The sequence below is a fragment of the Onychostruthus taczanowskii genome, unplaced genomic scaffold (assembly GCF_017590055.1).
Source record: "Onychostruthus taczanowskii isolate IOZ18803 unplaced genomic scaffold, ASM1759005v1 scaffold44, whole genome shotgun sequence".
In the NCBI taxonomy this organism is placed as follows: domain Eukaryota; kingdom Metazoa; phylum Chordata; class Aves; order Passeriformes; family Passeridae; genus Onychostruthus; species Onychostruthus taczanowskii.
The window spans coordinates 6690952-6703440 of NW_024501903.1; the positions used below are offsets into that span (position 1 = coordinate 6690952).

The 12489-nt window shown below is 39.5% G+C and overlaps 1 protein-coding gene across 1 annotated transcript in view; it reads left to right on the forward strand.

The window, feature by feature from the left end:
• Nucleotides 1-4620: 4620 nt before the first annotated feature.
• Nucleotides 4621-12489, forward strand: part of TYR (tyrosinase) — a 42991-nt gene continuing 35122 nt past the window's right edge. The window contains exon 1 of the mRNA XM_041414109.1: nucleotides 4621-5537. Within this exon, the coding sequence (XP_041270043.1) occupies nucleotides 4695-5537 (843 nt within the window). The 5' untranslated portion in view covers nucleotides 4621-4694. The remainder of the gene's footprint in view (nucleotides 5538-12489) is intronic.

Sequence of the window (12489 nt, forward strand, 5' to 3'; positions counted from 1 at the left end):
TGGGTTTATCTCATTGCTCCTTCTACCAGAATTACAAAGATAAGGGGGTTTCAAGGGAAGAAAAAACTGCAGATTTTAAGGACCCACTAGCAGTAACCATCACAAAGTTTAATGGGTTTTCTGAGGTTTTCTGGAAGTCCAGCCAGCTAAACCTCTTTTCAAACCGAAATGAGGTAAATCTTACTGCAGGTAAGGATAATACTCAAAAGAAAATCTGAAAGCAGCATATTATATTAATTTCTTCTGCATATGTTTTCTTTCCACTAGAACTGGCCACATTTAATCACATTTTTTGCTTTTGTGATTTTTTTTTCATTTTAAAAGATATTCTGTTGGTGTGTAAAATTCAGACTCTTTTGCCATCCACAAAGTTTTTATTTACCCCAGCAAATCTCTCAGATACAGTTTAGAAAAACTATAGTATTCACCTCACTGCTCTTGAGTATTTAAAGGATCAATTTAAGAACAAAATAATGCATAGTTGAATTTCAGAGAAAAATATGCATTTGAACTGCTTATTTAATGTACTTCCTGTAAGCAAAAGCTAGGTTTAATGGAAACCTAGCTGCTCTGGGTCCAGAAGAGGTTATATGAGGTGACCTCAGCCTCCAAGGGTCCCAACTGATTTATATACCTGTACCTGTCCCAAATGATTCTCTCATTTCTTTCCCAAATTTAGTTCTTTGTCACTGCACAGCAGTGTTTGCCTTACCACTAAGAGCTGCTGTGACCTGCTGTGTGCTAAATGTCACTCTCATGGTTCTTAAAGCACATGGTTCTTAATACAGGTTTGATTACCTGTTTTCCAAAGCATGCACACAGAGAAAACCAACACACAGCTACTAGCAGTTTTTATTCTTTTCTGTTTCTCTGCAGAGCTGGATAAATGGAGCAAGACAAGTGTGTGAGAAGCACCCAGAGGCACAACTGTTTCTGGAGACACCATGGCCAGCCGAGAAGGAAGCTTCCTCTGGTCTGCTTGCAGAGGAGTCACTGGAATCAGAGGACACTGGAAAGGGGGAGGAAGAGCATAAGCTTTTAACTGCAATAGTAAAACTGTGTCTCATCTGGTTGAGACACAGCTGTGGGGAACCTGTCATGATGGCAGAGGATGCAGCTTTGCAAGATAGGAGACTCAGTCCAGGAGAGCTCTAGCATAGCAAAGGCTGGCCTTGCCTCTCTCTCTTAGTTGTTTCCACCACTAGCTTTGCACAGGGTGGGTTGCTTGTATGACCCCTCAGCAGGCAAGTTTCCCTTGGAAAATTAGCAGAACATTGACCAAGAAAAAACATGAATAATTTCCCTGCAGGTTGCCAAAAAGCTTTCTCCGGTTTCAACCTCAGTGAGCTCTTAGAAGAGAGAGGAATTTCCTGAAACAGCACAATATTATCCACCTAGTCAAATCTGAGCTCTGGCCTGCTATCAGGGCCACAGGTATGAGCCACATAGAAATTGTTTGACACTTTTCCTCTGAAAGCTGATGGGAAAGTATTCAGAGCCACATACCAAAATTTCCACTTTGCCCAGCTTGCTTCCAAAAGCCAGAAGTCAGGCTGCCTTTCAGCAAAGATCTGAAAGCAGAGGTGAAGTATAAGTGGAGTGTAACAAAACTGTAGGAAATATTGCTTTAGCATCCCCCTTAGATGCTGTCCTGTCATCATGACTGACAGGTATAAGGCAAGTTTTGTGCAGACTGTAGATTGATAGATTGGTATCTACTTTTCTGCTACATGCTATCCGCAGTCTATAACAAGAGGAAACTGCCTTTTGCTCATGTTTCTATATTTTCATTGCTCTGATTGCATCAGCACCTCTTCTCCCTTGCTTTGGGCTACAGATCAATGACATTTTTCTTACTCCTAGAAGTAGCTTCTAATATTTGACTTGTGTTTTCACACCAGTCTGAATGTCTGTTTTCTGATGCATTAAGCCTGTATCTAGGTATCCCAGTATCAGATCAAAAATAACACAGCCGCATAACAAAAGCATTGAACTGGTAACATTCACGAGTTCACACAACCTGAGTCTACTGGTTTATCAGACTGAATTTCATGTCTGGTTAATAGACTATCTGTCTTTCCACTTGTTCTCTAATTGTCAAAGGGTCCTTGTGCTTATCCATCTCAAATAACCTTTTTTTTTTCTCTCTTTTTCTTTAGACAATTAGTATCTCCACTGGTAATTGAGCAGCATCAACTTTGTCTTTCCAGCCCTTGTTTCTCCACAGTTGTATGCTTGACTTTTAAAATAACTACAATTAAAATTATTCTCCATTTTCCCATCCCAAGTTTCTTTTTTCCCCACTCAACGTAGCCAACTAGACCTAAAATCTCCATGAATTCATAACAGGTAATTAACAAGCAATACTGAGTGATACTTCCTCCATCGTGCCATCCAGCTAACAGAACTTTTTAAACCCACTTATATTACTTGATTGCTTCAGTATTATCAGCCCAGGATGGAAACCTCTGTGGCATTTTACAAAAGGGAGACATGATATTTTGAAGATAGTCTACTCAGTTCCAAGGAAACAAGGAATTAATTTTATGAGGCAATATGAACCCCCCATTCAATGCCCTTGTTTTTTACTTGGAATATTCCTTGTCTTTGTCCATAACCACATCAGAAATCCATAAGCTGTCTCTCTGTGAAGCTGGGCTTAGCATTGCAGCACAGGGTTGAAAATCTGATCCTAATGCTGCAAGCGTTCCAGGAGGTGAGCTTCAGGAAGATTTCTCACTTCTCTGGGAGTTTTCCTTCTAGTAACTGTTGACATCTCTATAAAGCAAGAAGGGTGTGTGTGCTGCTCCTGAGTCACATTCCTGATTCAAAGCTTCTCATTTTAACCATTGCACAGGGAATTCCGTGGTTAACCAGCTGCTTCAGAAACTCATCATATGACAACTCTCAAGGCTCAGATCTTTCTTTTGTAACACTGAACATAAAATCTCATTTGAATATTAAAACAGGATATTGAATGTATTTGTTAATATTTGAGGGCTTTTCTGGTTCACTCTGAGGCTCTTCCTCAAGTTTCTCCCAATCCCAGTGGCTTTTCAGTGAAAATTAAAAAATATATATTGTTATCCTCAGAGATGGGTATATCCTCATGTATAGTATTTTTGTAGTAGCATCCATGGGAAGAATAGTAAACAAAATGGCAAGGTTTCCCACATAGCCAGGTACAAACAAAATGAAATAAATCAAGCAAGTAGCCTTTCTATGACTGAATATATTTTACAAGCCTAACAGGGAAACCAGGGGAATCAGCTAAAAAACAGTAAGCATCAGACTATAGTTAGAAATATTTTTTGAAAAAGCAAATACTTTCCCTTTGTTCTTTTTGCTCCAGGCTCCCCCATCACAGGCTCCCTGGAAGTGGGACTCAGGGATAATCCCCTGGAATACCTGAGGCATAGAGCCAACAGGATTAAAGCACCTCGTGCTCCTCAGCATGGTCATGTGATGACCTCCTGATCCCAGCAAAGGCCTTGTTTCCCAGCACAGTTCTCATTTCATTTGCCTATATGATGTTCCTGCCCCCCATAAGCACAAGGAAATAATTCACAAAGCTTTTAGTAAGAAACAAACCCAAGAAAACCACTCTTATTAACAGCAGTAGATGAAGAAAATAATGGATAACTCATGCATGCTTTGCCCAGCAGTAAAACAACAGTTGTCCTCTTGCAAGGGGCAGCTTCAAAGAATGTCTAACTTTTAAATCTGCTCATGCAGCTCTGTCAGCTCTCCTCAGGCTAATGTACAAGAAGAAAGAGGTGGGTGGTCTGGAGGCTGCCCAGTAACATATTGAGTAAGGAACACAGATATGGTGTTTGCAAACTGCTTGATGGGAGAAAAACAGGAGTCAATGGGTTTTTTCTTGATCCCGAGACAGATGCTCAAAGTGCTTTCTGAAAATCTATTGGCAGATTGTCTGTGTTTCCCACAAAACTGTGGAGAAGGCTGTCATGCAGACTTCTGTGTGTCATCAACTGTGAAAACGCTATCAATTCTAGAAGAACAAAAATTATTTTCTTATTTAAAATATATTACTTCCCTCACCTCCCTTTGCCATATGCTAATCCGAGAAAGGCAGTTTACACTGAAATGTAAAAATGTTAAGTCAAATAATCTATTCTGGTTCTTCCTTATATTCATACTTAATCAGATCACATTTTATTTTTGCTTCCTGTTAAAAAAAATAGTTTGCTCACAAATTCTTTATTTTATCATTTTTATGTCCACTATTCTTCCTATTTAACTGACCAGATTCTGCCACGTCTTTAATTAACCAACCATTTACTCTAAAGCATATAATCAACTTAGGAATTCTAAGAACTCATAATTGATTCAGTGTCCAAACTTTAATTTTACTTCCTCTCCAATTGCCAGGAGAGAGCAATCATGTGCTAGGCAGAAGATGAAAGTTTATAATAAATGCCTGTATTTTGAAACTTGTAGGGGGTGGGGGGAAAGTCACTTGGCTTTCACTTAAAACATGTGATAATGAGATTAACCCTGAAGTATATTTCGTGTGTAAATGCATCATGTGTAGGAATGGGGAAGGACATTGAAGGGTGTGCTGTAGCAGAAGTCAGCAGTGAAGCATTCCTGGTGGAGGGGAGGAATTCCTTTCATGCACAGGCCTTTGGAGGGGTCAGAGAGAACACTCCAGGCACTGAAGCATAGCGTTGATGCTCTCCTGCTGCTCTGTCAGTATGCTGCTATTTGCCCTGTGTTTTCTGCTCGTCATCCTCCAGCCGTCTACTGGACAGTTCCCCAGAGTCTGTGCGAACATGCAGAGCTTGCAGAGCAAGGAGTGCTGTCCCCCCTGGGATGGAGACGGGTCCCCTTGTGGGGAGCTTTCCAGCAGAGGGTCCTGCCAGAACATCCTTCTCTCCCAGGCTCCACTGGGACCACAGTTCCCTTTTTCAGGAGTGGATGACAGAGAGGACTGGCCCTCTGTATTTTACAACCGGACATGTAGATGTGAAGGCAACTTCATGGGATTCAACTGTGGGGAGTGCAAATTTGGCTTCTCTGGGCTCAACTGCACTGAAAGGCAAGTGAAAACAAGAAGAAACATCTTCCAGCTCACCTCCAGTGAGAAGAACAAGTTTCTTGCCTATCTTAACTTGGCAAAGAATATCCCTAGCCAGGACTACGTTATTGCTACGGGCACGTATACTCAGATGAACAATGGCTCCAACCCCATGTTCAGAGACATCAATGTGTACGACCTCTTTGTGTGGATGCATTACTATGCCTCTCGAGACACACTCTTAGGTGGGTCCAATGTGTGGCGGGACATTGATTTTGCCCACGAAGCCCCCGGTTTCCTGCCTTGGCATCGGGTCTTTCTGCTGATGTGGGAACGTCAGATCCAGAGGATAACAGGTGATGAGAACTTCACCATCCCCTACTGGGACTGGCGAGATGCAAAGGACTGTGAGGTCTGCAATGATGAGTACATGGGTGGCAGACATCCCACCAACCCTAATTTACTCAGCCCAGCATCAATTTTCTCCTCGTGGCAGGTAAGAACTGGCCAAGGAAAGGGGAAGGGAATGACCCCATCTGATTTTAAGTACTTAGGTGAGGTGCTCAAAATGGGGGCTTAGCCATACTGCCTTCCTTTAGATACTCCTGGAGAGAAAAGAAATTGGATTTTATGTGGACCTAATCTTCATTTAGAGCAGTTCATTTGTAGCTTTGTCTCATTTCTTTTTGACTGTAGCATTTAGGTTGTTTAATTCAGAACATAAAAGTAAAATGGAAGGGGGAAAGTTATGCCTTTGTGTCCAAAAATGGCCTTTAGCAGGTTAAACATGCTTGGCTCTGGTGTGCCAGTTAGGTCAGAGAAGCAGGATTTATGCACATAAGTTTCTAGCACCATTGCAAAACAGTGGGTGACTGAACGATGGAAAGAGAAGCAGAGGCTTTTCAGGCACTCTACCCCTCTCCCTCTGTATTCCTTCCATCCATGAGTTAAAAACTATCAAATTTAATTCACCTGCTTTCAATGTAAAAATAACCAGACAAACAGGTAAACCAAACCATTACAGCAGAGAAGAATCATCAGTAGTTCAAATAAGTAGAGAAGAAATAATATCTGTTGCTCAAAGGAACTGAGAGGCAAATGCAATAGTGGAAATGCAAAAACTCCTGGCAATTAAAAGCACCTCAAATGAGGCCATAAAACAAAGTGACATTACATGTATACGTAACTGATAAGGTCTCATATAGCTGAACTATAGTGTCCTGCTCTAACACTGAGGGTTTTTTTGTGTCTCTTGCTCATCACTGCCACATTGCCTAAAATACAGTGACAAAGGTCCATCAGCTTCAATAGACACACTCCATCATGACAATAGCAACAGTTGCTTCTGGTGTTGAAGTCTAGGATTATGTTCATCTAAATCTGTCTTCCATTTATTTCTGTAGCAAATAAGAAGGTTGGGCAGTTTTAGTGATTTAACAGAGAGAGAAATTCAAGCGGCTCTGGGATATTCTGGAATATTACAAATCAGCACCCAGCTGGGCTTACTGGGCTGGTTATGCAGTATTTAGCCTTGATTTGTGCCCTTTGAATAATAGAGGGTGTATAGACCTCTAAATTCAAGCATTTAGAGATGCAATAACAGAACTATTTAGGCTATTCTCTGGCATACCTTTTTCTCCCTCGGACAGGAATAATTTCAGGGACCATTCCCAGGAGAATGTTTGCCTAGAGACACGCTGTTTATGAGACTAAAATTATTTTCTTGACATAGACATGGATTATTTAATGTCAGTGGGCCTCAGTGCCTGGGAAATTTCCTGCACACATTTAACTTAGTGTAGACATAGCCATAAAATAGATACAGATACAAATATGCATTTTCATCCCATTTTCTAAAATTCTTCTTATTTCTAGCATCTTGAATCTGGATCAACTTTACCAGCTTAATTAGATTGTATTGTCAGAAAGAAGTGGATTTTATGCTGTTCTGCATTGAGATGAATAAATGGTTGTGTGAAAAAATGTACATGTGGGGAAGTGGATAAAATGAAACCAGATTTGCACTGGTTACTTGTGTCAAATGGAGCTATCAATACAGTAATGAGATAATCAAGGTAGGAGGAGACAGGTAATACACAGGAATCAGCAAGTTACTAGCAGGATTTTCTAAACGACATGTAGTTGTCAGGTAGTTGTGTTTATTTGTTTTGATTTGTTTTGTTTTGTTTTTTGTTTTGAGTTTGTTTTTTTTTCAAAGGGTCTATTAATTGTGTCCAGATTCTTAAGATATTTTCATCTTGGTAATAAATACCCAGAAAATTTATTAGTCACAACTGATATACTTAAGAAAAAGGTTTATAATTTCTCATTTAAGGTTAGTTCCCACTAACACAGTTTTAAAATAAAGTTTTTTTTTAGGGAACAAGTTGTTCAAACAGATATTTTTGTATAATTTTAAGAGGTGCATGTATAAAAAGTGTGCCATGTTTAAAACACATTCAGTGTCAGTGTACATAGGTAAGAGCACCTAAGTAATTTGCTGGCATTGTCCAGGTATTTTCAGGAAATATTTATCACTTATATTTTTCAGTGACTTTTGGAAATTTACAATTTTTTCAAAATGTCCAAAATATGTGATAACTTTACCTTCAAATACTAACATTTCCCTCTAATATCTTCCATCCATTTGTGGCTCTCCCGTCTTATCCTGAGAAAGTATGAAAGAGATTGAACAGACCTGCATTCTCAGTCATGAGTCTGGGGTAAAGGTATTTCTTTATTAATGCTGAATCCAAATTTAAGCAATTGCTTAACAGGGAATAACAGTCAATACTGTTCCTTCGAGTAGCACAAAGTAAGAGATCAAAATATCACTCCAGAAAATCAAAAGGGAACAAAAATAGCCTTAGCTTGAACCCGAAAACAGCCACAGATCTTCTGCAGAATGCTCTGATTATCTAAGATCCATAACTAAACAGCATGAGGGGAAGAACATTTAAAAAATTTAAAAAAGAGAAAAAAAAAAAACAGAGGGAGACCCAGAAATGTGAAGGAATTTAAAGGAATTTAACAAGAATGCTTTTAGCAAGAATACTAAATAAAAAGAGGGCAAGAGTAACCTTGGAATAGCACATCAATAATATGGTGTCCTTTTAGAATCTGAAGTGTCTTTACAAAGCCTGCTATGTTAGGAAATGGTTTAGATTTATTTAAAAAAAAAAAAAAAAAAAAAAAAAAAGGTAAAGTTTCTATTTGCAGAAAAGCATCCCTCTTTCTTTTTTTTTTTTTTTTTTAATCCCAAAGAAAGGAGAAAATACTTCATTCCATTGAAGGGTTGTCATAGCAACATGGATACCCATGGATACCTGCTGAAATTCTTGCTTTCACCTTACTTTTTCTTCAACATGCTGCTGTTACCACTTGGCTGAGTGAATTATCCATCCACATTTTTCTCATATTTGTCGTCTAAGTGACACTTCTGAGTCCTGCCTCTTTTTTACCAGCAAGACTATCAGGAATCTTTACTGGTTTTGTTTGTTTGCTTAGCTCATGTTTTACAGTGGGTGAGAAGGGTTTTCTCATGTTTCCAGTTACTTGTTTGTGATGATTCAAGTGTTACACTTAGCATTAGGACTCCATGAGACATACTAATGCTTTAGCAATTTTTAAATTCCATGTCAACTTATCAGAAAAATATACGGGAATTGGAGCTATTCCATGACATTTTGAGAGTTTTTTTTTGTTTTAGTGCTCTTTTCTACGACTATTCAAAATAACGGATTTACAAAAAAAAAAAAAAAAATCTAGTTGAAAATCTCCTTGTCCATGGCAGAGCGTTTGGAGTAGCTGACCTTTAAAGGTCCCTTCCAACAAAAACTGTTCTGTGATTCTAAATAGTAGGAGGGTAAATTTTTATCTCTTCTACACTAGAACTGACTTCAAGAAACAACTGAAGTCATTGGAGTTGCAGATGTATAAAAACCTACTGCAAATCAAAAGCGGAACCTTTCTTCTGGCAGTTAATGCTAGAGTCTGGGAATCCCCACAGTGTGCTAGACATAGGATGAAGAAAATAAAGTTGGAGAATCTAAGCGCTATTTCAGTTTGTGGTAAGCAGGACACACCACCAACTTCAGCTCCCTCTATTCTGTCTCTCCTAAGACTTGAGAGAAGCAATTGAATAACGTGGAGAGCTGGCTACTCTCAGATGTGCTGGGGTGAGCCTGCTACCAATTCCTTGTTGCAAGCATGGAAAATTTCCCTTAGCACTTCATTCCATATCATCCTGAAGAACCACTTACACAAAAGCAATGCTACTACAAAAGAGAAACAAGTTACATAAATAGAAAATTGATAAAATGCTTCTGAACTAATAATGACAGTACTTTAGATCCATTACCTGAAAACATGACTTCATAAGAAATAGGAATTCAGCTATTCAGACACAGTTATTTAATTCTAAGTACATTTTATCAGAGAGCTGTATTGCTAGCTGAATAGTCTGACAGCATTATTTGAAAGATTATTTTATATCTACCTTTAAAAACTGCAGGAAATTTTCAGAAATACAAACACCAGAAGCCAGCACTTCTTGATTCTTAGATCAGCAAAAGTCTTACATCCATCTGCTTATGGACACCCAAGGAACTCACAAACTTTATTTTTTATTGCAACTTAATAGATTGTGGTGCCAGCTACAGGCTGGTACATTAAAAAGCAAGAGCCCAAATGGAGCAACTATAAAGAAAGAATTTATGAATTGTGTTCTCTAACGACATGCAAACATGGATTATAATTTGAAACATTTCCTTTTATGAAGAGGTTCTTCTTCACATGCCACCTCAGGATTGCAGCAGGAGGGTATCACAATCTGTGCACAGCAAAAGCAGCCACTTGGGTATCCTCAGCCTCTGTGACTGGCTGTCCCTGTGACTGGCTGTCCATGGGATCGTGTGTGGGTGACAGTGGAGCTGGGCCCCTGCATGCTTGGCTGTCCACTAGTGTATAGCCATGCCTGCTCAGGAGTCATGTAAGGTAAAAGGTAAAGAACATACACCTTTAGAGGTGTAAAAATCAATAGCTAGGTTGATTTCATAAAAAACAGGGTTTTTTAATAATTCACCAGCAGAAGAATCTTACCATCTCTCTCCAGAGAGGTGTCTGAGTGATTTTACAGTAGACATGGAGACAGCAGCAGTGATGGTGTAGCTTGGAGACAGCTGCAGAGCTGTCAGACCAGGAGGTGCTAGTGAATACTTCACAAGTAATTGGTAACAGACTTTCCTACTCCAGCCCAGCAGCATTTTGAGGTGCTTAATCTGCTATAGGTTGTCCTTCAGTTCTGGGCTGCCTTCAAGCAAAAAGGTGAAAGTCAGCCAGCTTTTACTGAAGGCTGAGAAAATACCTTGAAGGCCCCAGGTTTGTTTTAATGCTGTCAGTTCATGCTTGTCTTATCTCCTTTTAGCTTGAGTTTCACAGCTCCCCCAGTTTATGTATGTGCCATAAGGGGAAGAAAGACAATTAAGGGCCTCACCCTTTTAGATGTTTATTAGAATTTTTTTTTTTAATTTTATTTTATTGCAATTCTCTTTATCCTTTTCTTTCAACACTCTGGATGTTTAACTTCTCCATTCCTGCCAATATTCAGCAGTATAAGAAGAGCCAGATATAAATATACACAATCTCTTAAAACCCCTTTTGTCTGCTACAGATACAGCACCTTTCAAAGTTCCACCTGTAGAAACAAGATCCCAAGATACAGCTTGTATCTGGGGATTTTCTTGCATTTTCCCAGTTTGGTGAGTAAATGGCTTCTGGATGCCACTTTAATTAGGATTAAATTATGCCAGGCCCTAATGCAGGCAAAAAAAGAGAAAAAATTAAACCTCTTTATAGCTGCCAAATGTTTTAAATCCAGTGTGAGAGCTGTGTTTTAATAGGATTCCCAAACAAGGTTGTGAGAATAAGTGGAGAAAGACAGAGAAAGACAATGAATCAGTACAAAATATCTATTGGTTCCATAACAGCTCTCCATTCTCGACTCCAGCTCAGGAGTCTGGACTTCATGTAGGACAAACAGGTGAGGGGAGGTGTGAAGGAAGGCAGTGAAGTGCCTACATCACATCTCTGTGGCCAACACACATCTGCAAGACAAGTGGTTGCTCTGACTGCCATCTGAAGTGGTTCTTTCAGGCTATCTAATCTGCAACACAGCACTATGAAAATGTGCTGCTACAGCTTCTGGAGTGGGGCTCGGTGGCCTCAGAGGAGAAGCAGTGCAAGGGGTCAGTTCTAAAGGACACAGAGGTGTGGATTAGTCCTTTGAGTGGCTCTACTTCCCCAATGAACTGAGGAACTTCAGATCACTTTGTCAGTGAGCACCTATTTTGATACCATAGAGAATCCTCCTTTCCCAAGTGTTTCGGTATATGCTACCAGTGTTGAATGCCTTTGTGAGCACAGATCTAATAAGCAAAAGTAACCCCAAGAAATCTGCCACAAAATTCCCCAAAGCTTTGAATTTGAAGACAACAGGCAAAAGAACATCACTGAAATCTTCTGTAATGTAGTTCCCTTTATTTTGGCACGGGGGCTGGTCTGTGCAAGCAGTGCAAACTGAAAGACAAAAGGCTTTCCCATTTGCCAAAGGTGGGAGACAGTTGCCTCTACAGTCTTTTAAGAAGCACTCTGCAGAGTGGTGTTCAAGATCTCAGCTGCAGTGCACTGAGGGATATTTTTTGCTGGGTGCTACAAGGTCCAGAAGTGATGCTGCATATTCGGGACTGCCATCTACTGGTATTTGCTCTACTCACTACTTACATAAGCTTTTCCTCAGAGTATCTTCCTAACAATTTCCCTGGAGCTGGTGAATTCACACACGCAGGTGCAGCTGCAATTTGACGATGTGTCCAGGGTGAACAGAGAAATTTGATCAGGACTGTTCTAAAAGGGAATAAAATACCATGTTTGAAAACCACACGTTCACACTACAAAGTATTCCTGCTGAAGGAAAAGAAGGAAATGGTGTGACCCATTTTATGTATGTTTTATGCAGATCACATCCAGAAAGAACCATTTGACTGATCTATGTTCAATTATCACTTACACATGGCATGGCTGTTAAAACAGCAAATTATAGTTTCAGGATAGACCCATAATTAATATCATCTAAGTTAAATATTTCTGGAAAAGCATTCTGGTTAATTTTATGGCCAGGCTTAATTTTCAGTTCACAAAAAGAAATAGCAAAAGGTTAGAAACAAGCATTTTCATTCCTGGGACTTAAGTTGTGGCATTTCTTGACCATGAATTTCCAAAGGCCTCGTGGCATCTAACTTCTGTTTAGGATGAATTTGGTTAGTTAGACAGTTAATGAGGGCTACAGTAAACATAAATGGAAAAAAAAAAAGCATTTGCACTCTAAAAATTTGTAAGCCTCATGACATTAACAATTACATTAAATCCCACTGAAATGGATAAACAGAACA